Source organism: Marmota monax, unplaced genomic scaffold (assembly GCF_021218885.2).
Source record: "Marmota monax isolate L192 unplaced genomic scaffold, Marmota_monax_Labrador192_F-V1.1 WCK01_AAM20220418_F8-fsc00090, whole genome shotgun sequence".
Classification (NCBI taxonomy): domain Eukaryota; kingdom Metazoa; phylum Chordata; class Mammalia; order Rodentia; family Sciuridae; genus Marmota; species Marmota monax.
Window position 1 is genome coordinate 4981308 of NW_026695219.1, and position 25415 is coordinate 5006722.

Genomic DNA, 25415 nt, shown 5'->3' on the forward strand with positions numbered 1-25415 from the left:
CGGATTTTTCATCACAGACGCTGAAAGCGAGAAGATCCTGGAACAACGTATTTCAAACACTGAAAGACAATGGATGCCAACCAAGAATTCTGTATCCAGCAAAATTAAGCTTCAGGTACGACAACGAAATAAAAATCTTTCATGATAAACAAAAGCTAAAAGAATTTGCAGCCAGAAAACCAGCATTGCAAAGCATCTTGAGCAAAACACTACACGAGGAAGTAATGAAAAACAATAACCAAAACCATCAGTGGGAAGTGCCTCTATAAAAACAGAGGGCAGGGGGAAAGCTAACCATGGAGAAACAAACTAAATTGAATAAAAAAAAAAAAAGAAGGTAAATAATCAAACATGGCTGGAAGTACAAACCATATATCAATAGTAACTCTAAACGTTAATGACTTAAACTCTCCAATAAAGCGACATAGGCTGGTAACATGGATTAAAAAAACAAATCCAACAATATGCTGCCTCCAGGAGACACATCTGATTGCAAAAGACATACACAGGCTGAAAGTGAAAGGTTGGGAAAAAATATACCACGCACACGGTCCTCGTAAGCAAGCAGGGGTGGCCATCCTCATATCGAAAAAAATCGACTTCAAGACTAAGTTAATCAAAAGGGATAAGGAAGGACATTATATACTGTTAAAAGGAACCATTCACCAACAAGACATAACAATTATCAATATTCATGCACCAAATAATGGTGCTCTGACGTTCATAAAACAAATTATCCTCAAGTTCAAGAATCAAATAGACCACAACACAATAATTATGGGTGACTTCAACACACCTCTCTCACCATTTGACAGATCCTCCAAACAAAAGTTGAATAAAGAAACTATAGAACTCAATATCACAATCAACAACCTAGACTTAACTGACATATATAGAATATATCAACCATCATCAAGTGGATATACTTTTTTCTCAGCAGCACATGGATCCTTCTCAAAAATAGACCATATATTATGCTATAGGGCAACCCTCAGTAAATATACAGGGGTAGAGATAATCCCATGCATTTTATCTGATCATAATGGAATGAAACTGGAAATCAATGATAAAAGAAGGAAGGACAAATCCTACATCATATGGAAAATGAACAATATGTTACTGAATGATCAATGGGTTACAGAAGCCAAAGGAGGAAATCAAAAAAATCTTAGAGATAAATGAAAATACAGACACAACATATCGGAATCTATGGGACACAATGAAAGCAGTTTTAAGAGGGAAATTCATCGCCTAGAGGTCATTCCTCAAAAAAAGGAAAAACCAACAAATAAATGAGCTCACACTTCATCTCAAAGCCCTAGAAAAGGAAGAGCAAAACAACAGCAAATGTAGCAGAAGGCAAGAAATAATTAAAATCAGAGCGGAAATCAACGAAATTGAAACAAAAGAAACTATTGAAAAAATTAACAAAACTAAAAGTTGGTTCTTTGAAAAAATAAATAAGATCGACAGACCCTTAGCCATGCTAACGAAGAGAAGAAGAGAGAGAACTCAAATTACTAACATACGGGATGAAAAAGGCAATATCACAACAGACGCTACAGAAATACAGAAGACAATTAGAAATTATTTTGAAAACCTATATTCCAATAAAATAGAAGATAGTGAAGACATCGATAAATTCCTTAAGTCATATGATTTGCCCAGACTGAGTCAGGAGGATACTCACAACTTAAACAGACCAATATCAATAGATGAAATAGAAGAAGCAATCAAAAGACTTCCAACCAAGAAAAGCCCAGGACCGGATGGGTATACAGCGGAGTTTTACAAAACCTTTAAGGAAGAATTAATACCAATACTTTTCAAGCTATTTCAGGAAATAGAAAAAGAGGGAGCTCTGCCAAATTCATTCTATGAGGCCAACATCACCCTGATTCCGAAACCAGACAAAGACACCTCAAAGAAAGAAAACTACAGACCAATATCTCTGATGAACCTAGATGCAAAAATCCTCAATAAAATTCTGGCGAATTGGATACAAAGGCACATCAAAAAAATTGTGCACCATGATCAAGTAGGATTCATCTCTGGGATGCAAGGATGGTTCAATATATGGAAATCAATAAATGTTATTCACCACATCAATAGACTTAAAGATAAGAACCATATGATCATCTCAATAGACGCAGAAAAAGCATTCGACAAAGTACAGCATCTCTTTATGTTCAAAACATTAGAAAAACTAGGAATAACAGGAACTTACCTCGACATAGTAAAAGCTATCTATGCTAAGCCTCAGGCTAGCATCATTCTCAATGGAGAAAAATTGAAGGCATTCCCCCTAAAATCTGGAACAAGACAGGGATGCCCTCTATCACCACTTCTATTCAATATAGTTCTCGAAACACTGGCCAGAGCAATTAGACAGACGAAAGAAATTAAAGGCATAAAAATAGGAAAGGAAGAACTTAAATTATCACTATTTGCAGATGACATGATTCTATACCTAGAAGACCCAAAAGGGTCTACAAAAAAACTACTAGAACTAATAAATGAATTCAGCAAAGTGGCTGGATATAAAATCAACACACATAAATCAAAGGCATTTCTGTATATCAGCGACAAAACTTCTGAAACGGAAATGAGGAAAAACACTCCATTCACAATATCCTCAAAAAAAATAAAATACTTGGGAATCAACCTAACAAAAGAGGTGAAGGACTTATACAATGAAAACTACAAAACCCTAAAAAGAGAAGTAGAAGAAGATATTAGAAGATGGAAAAATATACCCTGTTCATGGATAGGCAGAACTAACATCATCAAAATTGCGATATTACCAAAAGTTCTCTATAGGTTTAATGCAATGCCAATCAAAATCCCAATGGCATTTCTTGTAGAAATAGATAAAGCAATCATGAAATTCATATGGAAAAATAAAAGACCAAGAATAGCAAAAGCAATTCTAAGCAGGAAGTGTGAATCAGGTGGTATAGCGATACCGGATTTAAAACTATATTACAGAGCAATAGTAACAAAAACAGCATGGTACTGGTACCAAAACCGGCGGGTGGACCAGTGGTACAGAATAGAGGACACAGAGACTAATCCACAAAGCTACAGCTATCTTATATTTGTTAAAGGAGCTAAAAGCATGCAATGGAGGAAGGATAGCATCTTCAACAAATGGTGTTGGGAAAACTAGAAATCCATATGCAACAAAATGAAACTGAATCCCCTCCTCTCGCCATGCACAAAAGTTAACTCAAAGTGGATCAAGGAGCTTGATATCAAATCAGAGACTCTACGTCTGATAGAAGAAAAAGTTGGCTCCGATCTACATATTGTGGGGTCGGGCTCCAAATTCCTTAATAGGACACCCATAGCACAAAAGTTAATAACAAGAATCAACAAATGGGACCTACTTAAACTGAAAAGTTTTTTCTCAGCAAGAGAAACAATAAGAGAGGTAAATAGGGAGCCTACATCATGGGAACAAATTTTTACTCCTCACACTTCAGATAGAGCCCTAATATCCAGAGTATACAAAGAACTCAAAAAATTAAACAATAAGGAAACAAATAACCCAATCAACAAATGGGCCAAGGACCTGAACAGACACTTCTCAGAGGAGGACATACAATCAATCAACAAGTACATGAAAAAATGCTCACCATCACTAGCAGTCAGAGAAATGCAAATCAAAACCACCCTAAGATACCATCTCACTCCAGTAAGATTGGCAGCCATTATGAAGTCAAACAACAAACAAGTGCTGGAGAGGATGTGGGGAAAAGGGTACTCTTGTACATTGCTGGTGGGACTGACTGCAAACTGGTGCGGCCAATTTGGAAAGCAGTATGGAGATTCCTGGGAAAGCTGGGAATGGAACCACCATTTGACCCAGCTATTGCCCTTCTCGGACTATTCCCTGAAGACCTTAAAAGAGCGTACTACAGGGATACTGCTACATTGATGTTCATAGCAGCACATTTCACAATCGCTAGACTGTGGAACCAACCCAGATGCCCTTCAATAGATGAATGGATAAAAAAAATGTGGCATTTATACACAATGGAGTATTATACAGCACTAAAAAATGACAAAATCATGGAATTTGCAGGGAAATGGATGGCACTAGAGCAGATTATGCTTAGTGAAGCTAGCCAATCCCTAAAAAACAAATACCAAATGTCTTCTTTGATATAATGAGAGCAACTAAGAACAAAGCAGGGAGGAAGAGCAGGAAGAAAAGATTAACATTAAACAGATACATGAGGTGGGAGGGAAAGGGAGAGAAAAGGGAAATTGCATGGTAATGGAGGGAGATCCTCATTGTTATACAAAATTACATATAAGAGGTTGTGAGGGGAATGGGAAAATAAACAAGGAGAGAAATGAATTACAGTAGATGGGGTAGAGAGAGAAGATGGGAGGGGAGGGGAGGGAAGATAGTAGAGGATAGGAAAGGTAGCAGAATACAACAGTTACTAATAGGGCATTATGTAAAAATGTGGATGTGTAACCGATGTGATTCTGCAATCTGTATTTGGGGTAAAATCGGGAGTTCAAAACCCACCTGAATCAAATGTATGAAATATGATATGTCAAGAGCTTTGTAATGTTTTGAACAACCAATAAAAAAAAAAAAAGCTTTCTGGCAGATTTTCCCATTCCAACTTGCTAGTGACAGTGTTACCTTTAAGAGTCAGAGTGTCTGTGAGGGGCTTTTCAGGCTAATGTGTCTTAGAGATCTCCCCAGGTTCCAGTAAAACTAAATGAGTTTTTAAAAAGACTTTAATTACTAATTAGCATATGGTGCCTAGTGGTTGATAATAGCAATTTCTGGAGACTTTCTGCCTGGGTTTTAAACCAGCCCTGCCACTGAACCTACTGTTGACCTTGGGCAAGTTACTTCACCTCACAATGAGTCACCTCACCAGGTGTGTGAAAAATGTTGAAAAACCATAAGTGTCTATGAAACATGGTTTTTCGTCACCTGGTCTGTAAAAGGGGGAAAGAGCAGTCCCCACCTTGTAGGGTTGTTATAAGGCTGAAGTGAACTCAGAGTCCATCTGGCACATAGAGTGTGATTTTGTTAAATAAAATAATAAATTCCTAGGTATGTATGTATATATATATATATATTTTAGTTGTAGATGGAATAATAAATTCCTAGGTATGTATATTTTAGTTGTAGATGGACACAATACCTTTATTTAATTTACTTATTTTTTTGTGGTTCTGAGGATTAAATCCAGTGCCTCACACGTGTGAGGCAGGCGCTTTTCCACTGAGCCACAACCCCAACCCCAACCCCAAATCCTTAGGTTTTATTTTGCAATTCCAACTTTGTAGTATATCATTATTAAATTTAAGAAAAGACAAAGGAAAATACAACATGTCTTCCTTTAAAACCAAGCTTCACTGGTAGAATTGAAAACCCTCACTTTTCTTGGGAAATACTCAATTTTAAGCCATTTTTTGTGGCATTTTGTTCCAAGGACAGTTCTTTTCACCTGACCTAGAAAGGGCAGTACTGTGCGCCTATCAGAGAGCCTGTGGGTTAGTTCAAGGAAGAATTGTTGGGATCCCATGGGTGGCTAGAAGACCATTGTCTTGGACTTTACCTTGTGAGTGCTGCCCTTTAGACAGCAGTGCCCACCGTGCTCTTTTAGCTCTTTGATTTGCACAAAAGATTGAAATCTAGATTCTCCTTAACAAAATGAATTAAATGCTTTGTGGAATATCAAGTTTTTTTTTTTTTTTAACATTTCTTTGATAATTTTGAACAAAATAACTTTGGAGAGGATTACACAAGAACAATACCTTTAGTGCTTATTAAAAAATGTTTTCCTTTAATGGACAAAATGTATTAATGAAGATGGGTAGGTATGATTGGAGGAGGTGGGTCCCTGGTGGCATGCCCTTCTCTCTCATTCCTGATCATCATGTTAGCTGCTTCCCTCTGCCACACTCTTCCACCTTGATGTTCAGTCTCACCTCAAGCCCCAAGGAATGGAGCCTGCTGTCTATGGACTGTTACGTCTGACACCGTGAGCCCCCAGATAAACTTTTCCTTCTCCAAAGAAAAGAAAATGTTTTCCTTAGTTTAGTTGAATGAATATATTTGGGAGAAAGCACTTTTATGCATTATTTTGGCCAAGTATAACATGTGGTCTGCTGGTGATGGAAGTATAACAAATTAAAGAGAATGTTTGGTTGTGTGATAATATCTAAATGATATATAGTGATATTTTCTAGTTTCTTGTTTTCTATAATTAATTGGCTTTAAATAGCTATTATCTATAAAATAATTCTTTTTATGTATGAACATGTGTAGAGCCATTTTCTCCTTATCACCCACAGAAAATATATAGCATTTAAAAAGCAGGTATTTTAAAGACATTCTCTATAAATATCCTAAGCATCATTAAAGTAGCTTTGACTCACTGTTTTCCACTAAATGTAAATTTTAATGTTTATATGCTAGGCAAATGTGTCATTAAAAGAAAGTAGGCATCCGTCTAGCTGATGTGTTGCTGACTTACTGCTAAGTGAAGCTCTCATCCAGTCTGCTGTAAATGGGGGAATGGGGGTGGATGGGTATTAAGATGCCAAACATGCTGCTCATGCTGAATTATTTCCTGACCAACCAGAGCTACTTATCTGCTGTTTCTTCCCCTTCCTTTCTTTGTGTGATAGTTCCCTCATATGATTTTTCTTCCTTCTTTTCATGGTTCAGTTTCTTTGGCTCTTGTTTTCTAGAATGCCACTTCATTTTTAGAATGAAATCTGTGGTCAGATTTTGTACACTCATGCAGTGAAATGGTGTGCATTGGATGTGGCATTTTATTAAAAATTCATAGTTAGGATTTTATCCAAAATCTGATTCTTAGTAATTATGAAACATAGAATTCTAATCAATTAATTAGCAGAAAATTCTGGGTTCTTTTGAAAATATATAGGTATAGATATGTCATATAGACTTTGGACTATCTTAACATTGATACTGTTTTATAGAAGCCAGATCAGCAGTTAGGAAGGAATCAATTACAACTGTCATTGATAATAACTTATGGCCCTCTCTAGACTTCATAAATTTGATATAGAAGAAATTACTAATATTCAGTTTATTCTTTAAAAATTCAGTCAAGAAAGTTTAACAATCAGAGAATAAATCTTATTCAGTGGCCCAAATCTTAAGGTATACTCTACATAACATCTATATGCATGTTTACATTATTACTGCAAGTTTTCCATAATAAAAATAGTTTCTTGCAAGACAGAAATCATTAAAACCTTCTCTTTTCAAATATTAAAATATCCCAGATTTATAGCAATTAAATCCATTATGGTTAATAGCTGAGGTATAAATGTGGCTGTATAGTAAATGGTTCATCACATTATACTCAGAGGTGATTTTTACACCCTTATCAACAGTGTTTCTTGATAGTGAAGGTTTGTGAATAAGATCTTAGAAAGCTGGCAATCTGGGGCAGATGTGCATCTATACCTCTGGCTGTAATTTAACTATAAAAATGTTGCAACCATCTGGGTAGCAAAACAACTAAGGTCTGCCTGTGCATGTGATTATAAGTATGGAAGGAATCTGTTTGACTTCATAGACACTGGATTTATACAAAGGAGATATGTCAAGCAGTAACTCTGTAGCATGTGGCTGGGATGTGTCTGCAGCCAACTTCCTGGAGTGGCCTGCCTTTAGATATCAAATGTAGCATTCAAGTGTGTCACAGTGCCACTAGATTTTGTTTGTTCTATCTTCAGGGTAAAGCCCAGATTTCTATAGACAATCTAATTTGTAGAAAGAAAGAATATTTTTTAAAAAGTAGAACCACAAAATTCCTTTCTAACAATGTGTGGATCTTGCCTTTTTTTTTTTTCTTCTCAGAGAAAAACTAGAGTCTCACAATCAAATAATCTTTTAATATGGAAAGCTAAAGCTGATTTCCTTTATTTGAAAAAAATCTTGCTAACCTTTTCAGACCATTCTGGGATCAATTCTTGAGACTACAGCATCTTCCTGACTTATATAAATGTTTGGCTGTTACCTCCAGTTAGAGCTATTAGAGATTTTGCTGATTTGCTTGGCTTTTCTCCAGCAAAATAGCCCATTAGAATTCAAATCCTTTCCCAATAATTGAGACAATCAATTTACATTCAACAAGGCACGATCATAATTTTATGTACAATTTAAATTCTATAGAAAATAATCTGTGTCAGTAAAGAGGGACACTTATTTTGATGCAAAGGGATGTTTTTATAGTCTGCATTAAACAGATCTTTCATATTTTCAAAATAATTTCCTCATTATCTTTGGTGTAGAGAATCTTCAGTATAGATTCTATTTTGATGTAGGATCAAGGGTGTGTCCCTGCTGCTTATTTGATAAGTAATGTGGCTTTCTCTTAGAAGCATTTAAATTGAATGGGTCGAGGTAGAATAAGGTAGAACTTGTTTCCTACCTAATGTGGAATACTTCTTATAAGAAGGTCAGCAAAGTGGATGTATGTTGTCAAGTTTATTGTTTTTATGCCAGTGTTGGTGAAACAGACATCATTCTTTCAACTTCACCTTTCTATAATACTCTAGGTACCTATTGTTCTGCCAGGGATTGCATACTGGATCCTAAGAAAACCATTCAGAGGGGTTTGGGAAGAATACATGCATGGGGGTGAAAGTGCCATGATGTGTGCCTTTGTGATGAAAAGTTGCTGGGAAAGCTTCGCACCCCTAGTGAGAAGCCTTGGGAGGCTCTATAATGTGTCTGAGTCCTCCCCATTTCTCCTTTGAAGGCTCTTAATGAGACTAGCATTGTCGGTCAGGAAATCTAGAACACTGGAGAAATATTATTAGGAAGAATACAGTAAAAATAAGGACAAGAGAGAAAACAAATCCTGTCAGAGCCCAAGAATATATTTGGCTTCTGCTTGCTGTGTCTGTCTGTTTCCATAAATGGTCTAGAATAGAAACCGGATGTTTAAAATCACTCTCCCTTTCACATGCTCTCCTCCCCTCCTGTCTTCCTTCCTCTTCAGTATTAGAAGACTTACTATTTTTATTATTTTATATTTATATTCCTAGTTTTCAATATTTGCCATTTGTGTGGATAACACATTAATTTTTAATGAAATATTTTCAGACTCTTGGAACTCTTGGAATAGCTGAATCATAAAAGAAAATTTGAAATTGATATAGACTCCAAAGCAGTGTATAAACTGAATTTTACACTTGTGTTACTTTTCCCACTCACAAATGGCAAATGATTATTTTAAAAGTTGATGTGTACTGAAATTTAGATCTCTTGTCTTTGTATATGGATCTAGTTTGTGGCACCAAAGGTAATTCAGGCACTACTTCAATTAATAATTAAAAGGAAAAAATATCAAAGCAAGTATTAGTCAGTGTGCTCTAATAATTTTCTTTTTATCTAATTTTCTTTTTATCTATTTTTTGACAGACCACATTGCTGGTAAAGCAATTCAGATGTGACTTAAATCAAATCTTAGATTTAACTTTATTTTAGTTCTATTGCAGGACTAAAGATTTTAAAGAAGGAGGCACTTAGTTCTTTGGGTAGTTTATTTTCTCCAATAAATAACTGTTTTTGTTTTTTTATAAAATTAAAACTGACTCTGGGAATTATTTAGACAATTTTGTGTTGCATGCTATTCCTAGAACTGCAGCTTTTTTGTAATCTACTTTGGAACTATAATTTTTTTTAATATTTTTTTTTTTTAGTTTTCGGTGGACACAACATCTTTTATTTTATTTTTATGTGGTGCTGAGAACTGAACCCAGTGCCCCGCATATGCCAGGTGAGCGTGTTACCGATTGAACCACATCCCTAGCCCTGGAACTATAATTAAGAAGAATGATTTTTACCAAAAGTTTTTTAATTATTATAAAAAGAATGAGCATTTATGATTAATATGGATCTTTTCTCATTGCCAAATTATAAGGATATCAATATCAATTTTATGTTGATAACTTAAATCTTATTTAATCATTTATATAAATGTGGTTCATTTTGTATTTTCTTTTTTTTAATTAAAGTTTCCAAGAGATTTAGTTTTTTTCAAGTAAATGTACTTACTCTTGACATTAAGAGTGAATTTATATATTCTTTTCAAAATAGTTTTATCTATTATATCCCTAATAAATGTTTTAAGGCATCTCGCTTATCATATATGAACCAAATTTTACAGAATGGCATTTTTGATAATCAGAAAAGACCAGAAAGATTATCTAATCCAACTTTTCTAGTCATCTACACCTACTGTCTATCCTCATTCCCAAAACATGCAACTTATAGATGAGAAAACAGAGGGTCAAAGAGACAAGGTGATCTCCAAGACTATAATCCAAGTAAGGACTAAAATCTTTGTTTTCTGAATACTGGTCTAGTGTTTTCTACTGTACCCACTCAATAACTTATATGTTCCCAGGAGTAAGAAGGTGGGCTAATACTAATAATCAAAAAGAAAATAGTGAATGGCCACAAAGCAGCTTTAACAGAAGTTATCTTATGCAGTAAACTTGAGAACAGAAGTTGGATGTTTAATTAGAAGATCAGGAAGTGATGACTAATGTCAGAATTATACATTTTCTTTGATTATGGATCACCTGATTTGGAGTACCATGTTGTTTTCTTGTATAAAGCACATCCACATTACATCCTTTGTTATACCCAATTTTGGTTTTCTTAAACCAACCAAAGACATAAAAATACTTGGAAACACGTATCCACACAGAATTTGATATTTTAATGACCCTTTCCCATCATGTCTTTCACATTTATTTCATGCACACCTAATTAGACAGATTTATTTTGGTGGACAAAAATTCAGCTTTGTTGAATTTTTCTAAATCATTTCTATTTTGTTTTTAGAGAATCAGCATACCTTCCCTCTCTTTTTAACAATCATACTTCTGAGTTCACTAAACATTTAATAATTACATTTATTATTTAAGCAGCATAAACAAGGCTTGGGAAAAAACACAGCTGATTTGGGAAGTATAACATAACTAGTGGGGATTAATATAACTATTACTCATTTTCTAAAGTTTAAATTAGTCTTAACTAAATAATGATATAAGTAATAAATATTACAAATAAGAGAATATGCACAAAAGACTCCCCAAATCCCTGTGGAGCTATTGTTGGGAAACATGTCACCAACCTATGTATATCCCCCCGACACATAGTACATGGGCCTGATTAGTCACTCTTCCTATCCAAACCCTGGTTTTTACTTTCACTTTATTTCCTTCATACTCTGGGTTGTGATATGATTACCCTTGATAAGCTATGGGCTGGAAAAGCTGCTTATGTTATAGCTGTTGCATACACTCTCACTGCCAAACCATGAGAGCCTCTTGTCCACAGGCAAAGCTTGAAGTGTGATTCATCTAGGACAATGGAATAGATTTAGTCAGAAATAGGTTCTGGAGGACTTTGTTGTCTCTATTACCACCCATCTGGCTATAATGAACAAGGAGGGTAAACACTTTTTTCCCCAAAAAATTCATGGACTTTCAAAAGGGGTTTCTTTGTTGTTGTTATTTGTTTTATATTCTTCTGTCTCAGGAATCTAGAATCATTTCTGAATACAAAGTGAGAGAATACTACTGTTGTTCATTCATTTTTAACTTTCTTTATTTGCTATTTATACATACACTATGTTTATTAAGTTCCAACTATGATAACAGGAATCTGTAGTAGTTGTAAGGATCAGAAATATGCTCTTACCCTTGTCTCAGAATTCACTGTCCATGTCTCTTGTCTATGCTTCCCCCAGCCTAGAATGCCTTTCCCTTCACTGCCTGGAGACCTCTTAATTCTCAAGACCCAGATCAGATGTCCTCTCTTCATCATAGCCTTAACTCCACTCTTTGCATTAGTCAAAATTTGTTCAAACAAAAGTTTATTCAAACATACAGGATATCATAATTATTCCTTGAAATAACTTGTTAGAATGTGAACTTCTTAAGAACAGAAATCATATCTCAGACATCTTTGTATCTCTTGCATATAGCACAGTGTGTGGCACTTAGGCAGTCTTTTTGTCTTCTTTTTTTAAGATCATTTTTCTAGACAACCCATATTGAAGAAAAGGTAAAATGAGACAAAAGCAGGACCTGGTGTGTATGTGTAACATTTATATATATTTGAAAAATCTTACTACATATGTCTAATTACTATCTTTAAGTAATGTAAAGTTTTATTGTATAATGATGTACACCCAGTAGGTTCAATAAATATTAATCACAACTATTAAATATGCATTCATCTCATTAAAACAAGAATGGCTCTCTCTGTCTATTTAGGCCATATAACAAATCATTGTGTTATTGCTAAGTCCTTATTTTTGAAGATTTGTAGGTCATGTTTAATGGAGCTACTTACTAAGGTTGCTAGCAATTACATAAATGTCTTTGACTTTACAAATTTTATGACAGTCATTTGGAATGAGTTATATATTTTCCAAACTTTTACTTTTCCCAGTGGCCTGATATATTAAAGCATGATTGTTAAGTTGCAAATTGTGACAGTTTTTTTTTTCAAATCAGCTAATTTAAATTTGGCTTTTTATATAATGCTAGTGATTTCTATATCATAGATGGAGTTAATATAGAATTGAAGCTTGGAAACACTTCTTCTTTCACATGACCAAGCAGAACAGCTCTTGGAAGATGATCCTTGGAAAGAGATTATCATTTCCTATTCAAACCAAATATACTTATATTCTATATCTCTTCTATTTTAAAATAATTATTTTTGTGACCTATGTGTGGAAGTACCCCAGTTTTTCCTCATGGCCCTTAACACATAGTGTTAGTTTTGCATTTCATAGTTTTCATTTGAATTGTGCCACTGTGTTGTTGGGCAGAGATGTCTCCTGCTAGGTCTTGGAGTCCTGAAGTCTTTTTAGCTTTTTGCCTACAACAGGGGTAAACCTAAGTGACTACAAGTGGGGCTTCCTAGGCAGTCCCCTTTGGCCCTTTTCCATGTACCCATCTTGGAAGTCTAGATCTGTCCACTGTAATTAATTCAGGGCTAGATGACTGTAAGGAAAGGCTTGCAAATGTGTTTGGACCAGATCTCCAGATATCTCACAAGAGAACTACTTTATCAGGATAAAGTTTTTGAGGTTAGATGGGGATAGGGTTAATAAACGTGAGCTCTCACTAGAAGCCAGCACACTCTAGGCAGATTGCCACTCCCTCTTGCTTCTATAAGTAAATGTCTCTATTATGCAACACCATAGAGCACTATAGTCATGGCTTCTTATGTCATTTCCTCAGCTGGTTGTGAGGTCTTTTGGGGTGGGAGGGAGTACTAGGGACTGAATCCAGGGGTATTCTACCACTAAGCTACATCCCCAGACCTTTTTATGTTATTTTTGAGACAGGGTTAGATTGTGAGGTCTTTAATATGAACCATGTATTATCACTCTCTGAAGTCCCAATATATAAAATATATAAAACTATTTTTGAATTAATGAATAATTCTCTATAAACTAAAATTGTTTTATTAAAAAATTGTTAGTTAATGGTTAGGACTAATACAGTCTGATCCACATTTATCCTCCATTCCATCAAAGGTTAGGATTTGAATTCACCTTAATTAGTTGTTTTCCAACCCTTTTAAGCTACAATATAGTTTGTTTTTTTCAAAACAAAGCAAAAAAAAAAAAAATGAGCCAAAACAAACCCAAATGTGAAATACCTATTACATGTTAGGGACTTCAAAGACCTTGGAGATGAAGGAGAAAAATTAAATAATCCCTGACTTCCAGAGATTCTTGTTCTAATAGGAGAAAAAGGTGTAAAGTCTTTGCTCTAGCCCTGCTAACCCCTACCTCAGTAGAGATGTACATATAGCACAGATACAAACCCAGCCTGGGAGAAGTGGGGAATCTTCTTGAAGGAGAGGCTGCCAGAATTTGAACCTAGAGGATATGAATGAGACATGCCAGACAGAGAGGAAAACTGGAGAAAAGCCTGAAGGAGAGAACTGACATCATGTAGGGGAAGAAAACAAACAGGTCAGAGTTCCTGCAGGGGAAGGCAGGAAGCAGGGAGGTACTGGCATTCAATAGTGAGGATCTGGCTTTTTCTTTTGCAGATTCTGGGGAGCCGATAAAGGATTTTAAGTGAGACATAATAACAGATTTATATTTTGAATAGCATACTCTGGCATCAGCATGAGAATTAAGGGAGCCAGATTTTAGGGAGCCAGACAGGGAAACTAGATAGGACATGATGACTGCCTGATAAAAGGATGAAGAGGAGGGAACTAGAGAAATTTTAGGAAGTAAAATTGTCTCTCTAAAATTGATGGGATAGGAGAGGTGAGAAAAACAGAGGAATCGAGTGGCATTTTCTATTACTATTAGTCCCTATACCTTTGGTCTAATTTCCAATGATATTTTTTATAATCCTGGCAACAAAGCTGCAGAATACCTTAAAAGTCAATGACCTAAAAATGATATTTGTTGATTACGGATTAATTTTTCTGAAGCAAGACTACATTTTTACTTTCAAACTTACATGCCTCTTATTTCTGTACCCAAACTCAATTTATGCTTTTTACAAAAAGTATTTTAAATCTCAAGAAGTGAGTGTCAAGAATTGTATCAGAAGAGAGATGGCATCTGACTTATTGGCAATTCTATCTCTGACTCTGAACATTGCCCAAATTTGGCCTTCCCTCACTATCCACGCAGGCTGATCTCTCCTCCCTGCACTGTGAAGGTATTTTTATCTGTGCATTTCATTATACAGTACAATTACAATACACCTAGCACAGTCCTTGATGCTATATAAAAGAGTCCTACTTTGTAGGTCAGACACCTAAATAGATAACAACATTTAGTAGACAGTATAACAGTATTTTTTTAACCAGTTCTATTAATTATGACCTCAAGCCATAGTATTATTTTTAAGATTATAACATTGAAAATGTTCACATCAATATATTAAACAAATAATCAAAATGTATAACATTAAGAGATGAGTTACATAAACATGTTATTTGAATTTCCTACAATGGAATTCTAAAATGCCAAGAAAATCACTTGTTGAACAAAAAGTGTTTACTGATATGTCAAAGCGTTCAAAATATATCTTGAAGGGGAAGTAGGATTAAAGTAATATATATGTTTATATATAATTCCATTTTTGCACATACAAATGTAGATAGATGAATATGATATATATCTAGAATGTCATATCTTCTTCATACTCTAGCTTTCATACTTCATATATGTAAACTTAAATTTTGCCCTCTGCCAGTTTATACATAAAACTCAGCATCTCTTTGAGTTCACCAAAGACTTCATAATGCATAAAAGTATTGCTGATCAACATGGATATTCTTGAAGATACCTGAAGAAGATGGAGAACATTTGCACTATAAATTTCTTAGAAACAATGTAACAACCTGTATTAATACTTAGTTCTGTCTTCCCTAGTGATTTCCAGGCTGAATTCCCAACCTGGGACCTTTCTCCTGCTCACCCTTCCCCCACTTTAACTTATTAATTCTTTGCCTTCTCATTTTCCTGGGACCCACAAATCCTTACCCCTCTATGATGCAGAAAAATTCAACTATTTGGGGCTGGGGTTATGGCTCAGCAGTAGAGCACTCACCTCTCATGTGCAAGGCCCTGGGTTCGATCTTCAGCGCCACATATAAATAAATAAAATAAAGTTATAAAAAAAAAGAAAAAGAATAATTCAACTATCCCAGCTCTTGTCTCAAAAATATATTTATTCAAACATATATATTCAAACTATCCTGGGCTCAAATAAAAAGTAAATTTAATTAGAATCTTATATACATGTGTACACATACATACACATATACATGCACAAACACATATATACTAAAAGAAAGTTTCATAAAGCAGTACTTACCTTTACCATGGACTCTACAATGCAAATTTTCTAGCTTTTCTCTTATTTTTTAAAAAAAGGTTGATTGTGGCTTGCTAAATTAATTTTGTGGATCATGACCCAGAGTTTGAGAAACTACCATAGAAGGCAATCTGATGACCTTTTAGTATGCCCCTTTAGAATATCACTTCTCAGATTATCAGATTATTTCTTCCAAACAGCTGGTGAATAAAATGCTCTCCATTTCATTATACCTGAGTGTGCATGCACGTGCATGCACCCACACACATAATAGGACACATATTAGAATGTCTAGGCAGTAGAATTATTGGTATTTTTCCTTCCATTGCACTTTTCGATAATTTCTGTTTTCTACACTGAGCATGTGTTACTTTTATGAAAGGAATTGCAAACAGTAAAAACAGTCTCGGTTCATGTTTTGTCTTCTAGGAATCCTTCCCTGACTAATCCCCCAAACTGGAGAGAGTGGTGGTTTTTCATTTTTGATTTCTCTCTAGCCCTGAATTTATATTGTTGCCTTATGATGATCTGTTTTTATTATGTCTTCCTACTCATTCTTTGTTGGGGTGAGGAGGCAGGGGGTAATGGGAATTGAACCCAAGGCAGCATCCTTGCTGGGCAAGCACTCTACCACTAATCTGCATTCTGAGCCCTTTTTCAAAATTCTATTTTGAGACAGAGCCTCTCTAAATTGCCCAGGCTATGATATTCATGCCTTGGCCTCCAAAGTGGCTGGAATTATAGGTATGCACTTCTGTATTAGGCTCTGCAATGGGATTCTTAAACTGAAATCTGTATATGGACTTTGAATCTTAGAGAATGTATGCAGGGTTTCATGTTTATTCATTTCTTTCCTTGGAAGTGAATCCAATTATTGTTTGAGTAGTTCCATTGTGGTTTGAGGTCTGACCCTTCACAGACTCTCAAAACGTTTAAGAACTGCTGAACCACTGTTTTCTAAATTCACCCCATTTATTTGTTTCCATTCTCTAAAAGTGTTAATGCCACGAGGCAAGGACCTTGTCTATCTTGCTCATCGCTGATTTCTAACTGCTTAAAACAGAACCTGAAATATAGTAGACACACAAAAATTGTAGTGTTTTGAATATTTAGACACAATGAGACAGAAAAGATATTTATTCTATTTATTTATCTCTCAACCCCCCCTCCTCCTTTCCCTCCCCCCTCCCTCCCTCCCTCTCTCTCTCTCTCTCTCTCTCTCTCTCTCATTGGTGAGTGAAGGCAGGGCCAACACTGAGCAATATTACCTGCCCTTTTTATTTTTTAATTTAAGACAGGGTCTTGCTAAATTGCCTAGATTGGCCTCAAACTTGTGATCCTCCTGCTTCAGGCTCCCAAGTCACTGGTATTTTAGGTATGCACCATAGTGCCTGGCTATTATTCTCATTTTTCAGAGTTGATTAAATACCATTATGTTCCTTGAGAAAGCAGGCAGTAATCAAAAGCATTCTAAGACTCTGGGGGTGGGGGGTCACAAAATTGGTCTTGGAGCAGGGTTTGATTTGACACCTGAGTGGCCTCTATCTCCTTGTTCCATAGGCTGTACTGTGTGGTCACCTAGGCCCTTTCAGACTCCAAATTATATTGTTTTTAGCTGGTTCAAGGTTCTAGCTCAAGTGTGCAGGGTCAGTACAGCATAAAACCTCAGGTTTAATGATTCTTGGATTAGAGAATATGGCAGCACTCCTGAGTGTGATTTTTTTTTTCCTTCAGCTTCATTTAATATGGTTCATTTTGGTTTTGAAGGTAGTTTGTTCCATAGAAACCAGACAGGGTGTTGTTTAAATAGTAGGCTGATGTCTCAATGTAACATATTGGCCCACTGAGATCTACAAGAGTGTGAATCACAAACCCGCCTCTGTACATTTCTGATATAGTGTGAATGTTCTGGATGTAAGAAAATCCTGTTAGGAATGATCAGGTTATCTCATTTGCCATCAATGTATTTTGAAATGTTAAGTTGGTAGAATAACTGCCATTCCTGGCTAAATAGCTTCTCTCAACTACAGCAGTGTATTTTTTAAACCAGGTATTTCAGTCTCTAATCCAAATTGTACTTGTTTTATTTTTTCAGACGTGTGTGTGTGTGTGTGTGTGTATATGACTGGGACTTTGTGTTTAAAGTTCAGCTTTGTGTGGGGTATTCCTGTGATAATTTCAGTACATAAAGAAAGATGTTTATAAAAGCCAACCTGAGATGGATACTATGCAGCAGTTTAGCAGCACATTTCTACTCTGGATATTTAACAATAATTGGGATCTTTCTATTGACTTTACATAAACTCAGATTAGTAGTAAAATCTAAGTACCATCCCATTTGGCAAACTCTTACACTTCAAGCAGTCACAAATTTGCTTCTGATTGTGCTTTTCATTCGCACCTAGCTCAGATTTTTGCCTGATCCTTTTTTAAATCCTCCAATTTACATACTGTGGTAAATTTAAAATGAGGACAGATGAATGCTGCTAAACTTTGCTATTTCACTGATGAATATGGTATTTTGCTTCAACTATCTAGCTGTTATATATTCAATGACCTTTAAAACATGAAATACATACTTCTTTTCATATATTCTATGTGAGATGGATTATTAGTATTGTCTTGCTTTTGAAATTGTGATTCTGAGACACAGAGACCAAGCAGAGAATCTGGGAATTAATTCCCACAGTTCTGAATTTCAGTTTCCTGTTCATGAGACTCATACCCAGTCAACTGGGCAGAGAGGCCTTTTTTGTGTTTGGTAATCCTGGAGCTGTGGGAGGTGATGTGTCCACCATAAATGCATTTATCCGTATCTCAAGGCTCCAGTACACCACAATCTGTGTTGCTATACTCCTTGAAGGGTGAGGGAGCTTGATTTGCATAATTGTCCCTCAAAGGCCATGTATTAAAGGATTAGTCCCTGAACTGTGTAGCTATTGGAAGGTGGTGGAATCTTTAGGGGGTGAGGCCTATAGGAGGAAGCTAGGTCATTTAGAGGCATACCCTTAAAGGGGACTATGGGATCATAGCTCCTCCCCTTCCTTATTTTGTTTCCCAGACACTATGAGGTGAAGGGTTTTGCTTCACCATGTGTTTTCTGTCATGGTATACTGATTCATCACAGATCCAAAACAAACAGAATCAACTGATCATGTACTACAACCTCTAAAACTGTGAGCCAAAACAAACCTTTCCTACTTGATTATCTCAGGTATTTTGTCACAGTGACTAGAAGCTGATTAATTTTTATTGTGATGGATCAAGTATGAACGAGAAAAGAGGTGGCATTTTTTGAGTGGTTAATATGAATTTGGCTCCAGCTAAGTGCCATATATTATCTCATTTATTATTATTAATAGTAATGATCTTGTCTTCCAAAAGAACAAATTAAGATTTGGAGAGCCGCCCCCTCCCCCTGCGCCGGCAAAGTAGAGGGAACTGTGACCACGCACAGAGCAGGCCCAGCGGCCTGCTGAGGGGCAGAGCCGCCCCCCACCCCCCGCGCCTGCCAGGTAGGGGAACTGTGACCACGGACAGAAAAGGCCCAGCGGCCCTCGGCGGGACAGAGCTTCCAATCACTCCTGCAAGGTAGGCGGGCCTGCGACCCACCGGCAGAGGAGGAGCAGCGACCTGCTGAGAGGCAGAGTCGCCCCCTCCCCCTGCGCCGGCAAAGTAGAGGGAACTGTGACCATGCACAGAGCAGGCCCAGCGGCCTGCTGAGGGGCAGAGCCACCCCATATCCCCCGCCCCTGCCAGGTGACCACCGACAGAAAAGGCCCAGTGGCCCGCGGTGGGACAGAGCTTCCAATCACTCCTGCAAGGTAGGCGGGCCTGCGACCCACCGGCAGAAGAGGAGCAGCGGCCTGCTGAGAGGCAGAGCCGCCCCCTCCCCCTGCACCGGCAAGGTAGAGGGAACTGTGACCACGCACAGAGCAGGCCCAGCGGCCTGCTGAGGGGCAGAGCCACCCCCCACCCCCCGCGCCTGCCAGGTAGGTGGAACTGTGACCACCGACAGAAAAGGCCGAGTGGCCCGCGGCAGGACAGAGCTTCCAATCACTCCTGCAAGGTAGGCGGGCCTGCGACCCACCGGCAGAAGAGGAGCAGCGGCCTGCTGAGAGGCAGAGCCGCCCCCTCCCCCTGCACCGGCAAGGTAGAGGGAACTGTGACCATGCACAGAGCAGGCCCAGCGGCCTGCTGAGGGGCAGAGCCGCCCCCCACCCCTCGCGCCTGCCAGGTAGGGGAACTGTGACCACGGACAGAAAAGGCCCAGTGGCCCGCGGCGGGACAGAGCTTCCAATCACTCCTGCAAGGTAGGCGGGCCTGCGACCCACCTGCAGAAGAGGAGCAGCGACCTGCTGAGAGGCAGAGCCGCCCCCTCCCTCTGCACCTGCAACGTAGAAGGAACTGTGACCACGCACAGAGCAGGCCCAGCGGCTTGCTGAGGGGCAGAGCCACCCACCACCCCCCGCCCCTGCCAGGTGACCACCGACAGAAAAGGCCCAGTGGCCCGCGGCGGGACAGAGCTTCCAATCACTCCTGCAAGGTAGGCGGGCCTGCGACCCACCGGCAGAAGAGGAGCAGCGGCCTGCTGAGAGGCAGAGCCGCCCCCTCCCCCTGCACCGGCAAGGTAGAGGGAACTGTGACCACGCACAGAGCAGGCCCAGCGGCCTGCTGAGGGGCAGAGCCACCCCCCACCCCCCGCGCCTGCCAGGTAGGTGGAACTGTGACCACGGACAGAAAAGGCCCAGTGGCCCGTGGCGGGACAGAGCTTCCAATCACTCCTGCAAGGTAGGCGGGCCTGCGACCCACCTGCAGAAGAGGAGCAGCGACCTGCTGAGAGGCACGGCCGCCCCCTCCCCCTGCACCGGCAAGGTAGAGGGAACTGTGACCACGCACAGAGCAGGCCTAGCGGCCTGCTGAGGGGCAGAGCCACCCCCCATCCCCCGCGCCTGCCAGGTAGGTGGAACTGTGACCACCGACAGAAAAGGCCGAGTGGCCCGCGGCAGGACAGAGCTTCCAATCACTCCTGCAAGGTAGGCAGGCCTGCGACCCACTGGCAGAAGAGGAGCAGCGGCCTGCTGAGAGGCAGAGCCGCCCCCTCCCCCTGCACCGGCAAGGTAGAGGGAACTGTGACCACGCACAGAGCAGGCCCAGGGGCCTGCTGGGGGGCAGAGCCGCCCCCCACCCCCCGCGCCTGCCAGGTAGGTGGAACTGTGACCACCATCAGAACAGGCCAGACCTGCAACCCAGAGACAGAACAGGCCCAGTGGCCTGAGGAAGGGTAGAGCCGCCACCCCCCCCCGCACCTGCAAGGTAGGCGGACCTGCGACCCACTGGCAGTACAGCCCCAGAGGCCTGCAGAGGTGCAGTGCCGCTGCCTGCACCTGCAAAGTAGACAGAACTGTGACCACCCACAGAACAAGCCTAGCGGCCCGCAGAGGGACAGAGCCGCCGCCCGCGCCTGCGAGGGAGACTTTGCAACTATACAAGACCAATATAAATATATAGGGGGAAAATTCAATAGCACAACAGTTTCACTAAGTAGAAAGGAACGCGAACAGTATGAAGAGACAAGGAAAGAAAGGACCACAAGCAATGCAGGTCAACTCAACGTTAGAAGAGGTAATAGCTGCAGCAGATGGAATGTCAGATAAAGAATTCAGGATATACATGCTTCAGATGATCTGGAGTCTCAAGGAAGACATCAGACAGCAAAATCAGACAATGAAAGATCACTTCAACAATGAATTACATAAACAAATCCAAGAAGCAAAAGATCAACTACACAGGGAAATAGAGGTTATAAAAAACAAACAAACAGAAATCCTAGAAATGCAGGAAGCAATAAGCCAACTTAAAAACTCAATTGAGAATACTACCAGCAGAGTAGAACACTTAGAAGACAGAACATCAGACAATGAAGATAAAGTATTTCAACTTGAAAAGAACATAGACAGCTCAGCAAGACTGTTAAGAAACCATGAGCAGAACATCCAAGAAATATGGGATAACATCAAGAGACCAAATTTAAGAGTCATTGGGATACAGGAAGGGACAGAGTTTCAAACCAAAGGATTGAGCAATCTATTCAATGAAATAATACGAGAAAACTTCCCAGACTTGAAGAATGAGACAGAACCCCAAATCCTAGAAGCCTACAGGACGCCGAATGTGCAAAATCATAAGAGACCCACACCTAGACACATTATAATGAAGATGCCCAACATACAGAATAAGGAGAGAATTTTAAAAGCTACAAGAGAAAGGAAGCAGATCACATTTAGGGGTAAGCCAATCAGGATAACAGCTGATCTTTCAACACAGACTCTGAAAGCTAGAAGATCCTGGAATAACATATTTCAAACACTGAAAGAAAATGGGTTCCAACCAAGAATTGTGTTTCCAGCGAAATTAAGCTTCAGGATGGAAGATGAAATTAAAACCTTCCACGATAAACAAAAGTTAAAAGAATTTGCAGCTAGAAAACCATCTCTTCAAAACATCCTTGGCAAAACATTACAGGAAGAGGAAATGGAAAATAACAATGAAAACCAACAGTGGGAGGTAGGACACTAAAGGGGGGAAAATAATCAAAGAGGAAAACAAACCATGTTTAGTAACATAAATAAACAAATATGGCTGGAAGAACAACCCATATCTCAATAATAACCCTAAATGTTAATGGCTTAAACTCACCAATCAAGAGACACAGGCTAGTAGAATGGGTCACAAAACAAGACCCAACAATATTCTGCCTACAGGAGACGCATTTGATAGGAAAAGACATACATAGGCTGAAGGTGAAAGGTTGGGAAAAATCATATCACTCATATGGACTTCGGAAACAAGCAGGAGTATCCATACTCATATCAAATAAAATAGATTTCAAGCCAAAGTTAATCAAAAGGCATAAAGAGGGATACTACATACTGCTCAAGGGAACCATACACCAACAAGACATAACAATCATAAATATATATGCCCCAAACAATGGTGCAGCTATGTTCATCAAACAAACTCTTCTCAAGTTCAAGAGTCTAATAGACCACCATACAATAATCATGGGAGACTTCAACACACCTCTATCACCACTGGACAAATCTTCCAAACAAAAGTTGAATAAGGAAACTATAGAACTCAATAACACAATTAATAACCTAGACTTAATTGACATATATAGAGTATACCACCCAACATCAAGCAGTTACACTTTTTTCTCAGCAGCACATGGATCCTTCTCAAAAATAGATCATATATTATGTCACAGGGAAACTCTTAGACAATATAAAGGAGTAGAGATAATACCATGCATCCTATCTGATCATAATGGAATGGAACTGAAAATCAACGATAAAAGAAGGAAGGGAAAAGAATACATCACTTGGAGAATGAACAATAGGTTACTGAATGATCAATGGGTTATAGAAGACATCAAGGAAGAAATTAAAAAATTCTTAGAGATTAATGAAAACACAGACACAACATATCGGAATCTATGGGACACATTGAAAGCAGTTCTAAGAGGAAAATTCATTGCTTGGAGTTCATTCCTTAAAAAAAGAAAAAACCAAGAAATAAATGATCTCATACTTCATCTCAAAATCCTAGAAAAAGAAGAGCAAAACAACAGCAAAAGAAGTAGAAGGCAAGAAATAATTAAAATCAGAGCTGAAATTAATGAAATCGAAACAAAAGAAACAATTGAAAAAATTGACAAAACTAAAAGTTGGTTCTTTGAAAAAATAAACAAAATCGACAGACCCTTAGCCATGCTAGCAAAGAGAAGAGAGAGAACTCAAATTACTAACATACGGGATGAAAGAGGCAATATCACAACAGACACTTCAGAAATACAGAAGATAATCAAAAATTATTTTGAATCCTTATACTCCAATAAATTAGAAGATAGTGAAGGCATAGATAAATTTCTTAAGTCATATGATCTGCCCAGATTGAGTCAGGAGGATATAGACAACCTAAACAGACCAATATCAATTGAGGAAATAGAAGAAACCATCAAAAGACTACCAACTAAGAAAAGCCCAGGACCAGATGGGTATACAGCAGAGTTTTACAAAACCTTTAAAGAGGATCTAATACCAATACTTTTCAAGCTACTTCGGGAAATAGAAAAAGAGGGAGAACTTCCAAATTCATTCTACGAGGCCAACATCACCCTGATACCTAAACCAGACAAAGACACTTCAAAGAAAGAAAACTACAGACCAATATCTCTAATGAACCTAGATGCAAAAATCCTCAATAAAATTCTGGCCACTCGGATACAAAAACTTATCAAAAAAATTGTGCACCATGATCAAGTAGGATTCATCCCTGGGATGCAAGGCTGGTTCAATATACGGAAATCAATAAATGTTATTCACCACATCAATAGACTTAAAAATAAGAATCATATGATCATCTCGATAGATGCGGAAAAAGCATTTGACAAAGTACAGCATCCCTTTATGTTCAAAACTCTAGAAAAACTAGGGATAACAGGAACATACCTCAATATTGTAAAAGCAATCTATGCTAAGCCTCAGGCTAGCATCATTCTGAATGGAGAAAAATTGAAGGCATTCCCTCTAAAATCTGGAACAAGACAGGGATGCCCTCTCTCTCCACTTCTGTTCAACATAGTTCTCGAAACACTGGCCAGAGCAATTAGACAGACGAAAGAAATTAAAGGCATCAAAATAGGAAAAGAAGAACTTAAATTATCACTATTTGCAGATGACATGATTCTATACCTAGCAGACCCAAAAGGGTCTACAAAGAAACTATTAGAGCTAATAAATGAATTCAGCAAAGTGGCAGGATATAAAATCAACACGCATAAATCAAAGGCATTCCTGTATATCAGCGACAAATCCTCTGAAATGGAAATGAGGACAACCACTCCATTCACAATATCTTCAAAAAAAATAAAATACTTGGGAATCAACCTAACAAAAGAGGTGAAAGACTTATACAATGAAAACTACAGAACCCTAAAGAGAGAAATAGAAGAAGATCTTAGAAGATGGAAAAATATACCCTGTTCATGGATAGGCAGAACTAACATCATCAAAATGGCGATATTACCAAAAGTTCTCTACAGGTTTAATGCAATGCCAATCAAAATCCCAACGGCATTTCTTGTAGAAATAGAGAAAGCAATCATGAAATTCATATGGAAAAACAAAAGACCCAGAATAGCAAAAACAATGCTAAGCAGGAAGGGTGAATCAGGCGGTATAGCGATACCAGACTTCAAACTATACTACAGAGCAATAGTAACAAAAACAGCATGGTACTGGTACCAAAACAGGCGGGTGGACCAATGGTACAGAATAGAGGACACAGAAACCAATCCACAAAACTACAACTACCTTATATTTGATAAAGGGGCTAAAAGCATGCAATGGAGGAAGGATAGCATCTTCAACAAATGGTGCTGGGAAAACTGGAAATCCATATGCAACAAAATGAAACTGAATCCCTTTCTCTCGCCATGCACA

The 25415-nt window shown here is 38.3% G+C and overlaps 1 protein-coding gene across 15 annotated transcripts in view; it reads left to right on the top strand.

The window, feature by feature from the left end:
- Window positions 1-25415, top strand: part of Sdccag8 (SHH signaling and ciliogenesis regulator SDCCAG8) — a 245983-nt gene that overhangs the window by 167901 nt on the left and 52667 nt on the right. For 3 of the 15 annotated variants that reach the window (XM_058575166.1, XM_058575165.1, XM_058575167.1), the window contains exon 18: window positions 9727-9803. The exons of the other annotated variants lie outside the window; for them this stretch is intronic. In XM_058575166.1, the coding sequence (XP_058431149.1) occupies window positions 9727-9803 (77 nt within the window). The remainder of the gene's footprint in view (window positions 1-9726; window positions 9804-25415) is intronic. 15 annotated transcript variants of the gene reach the window in all.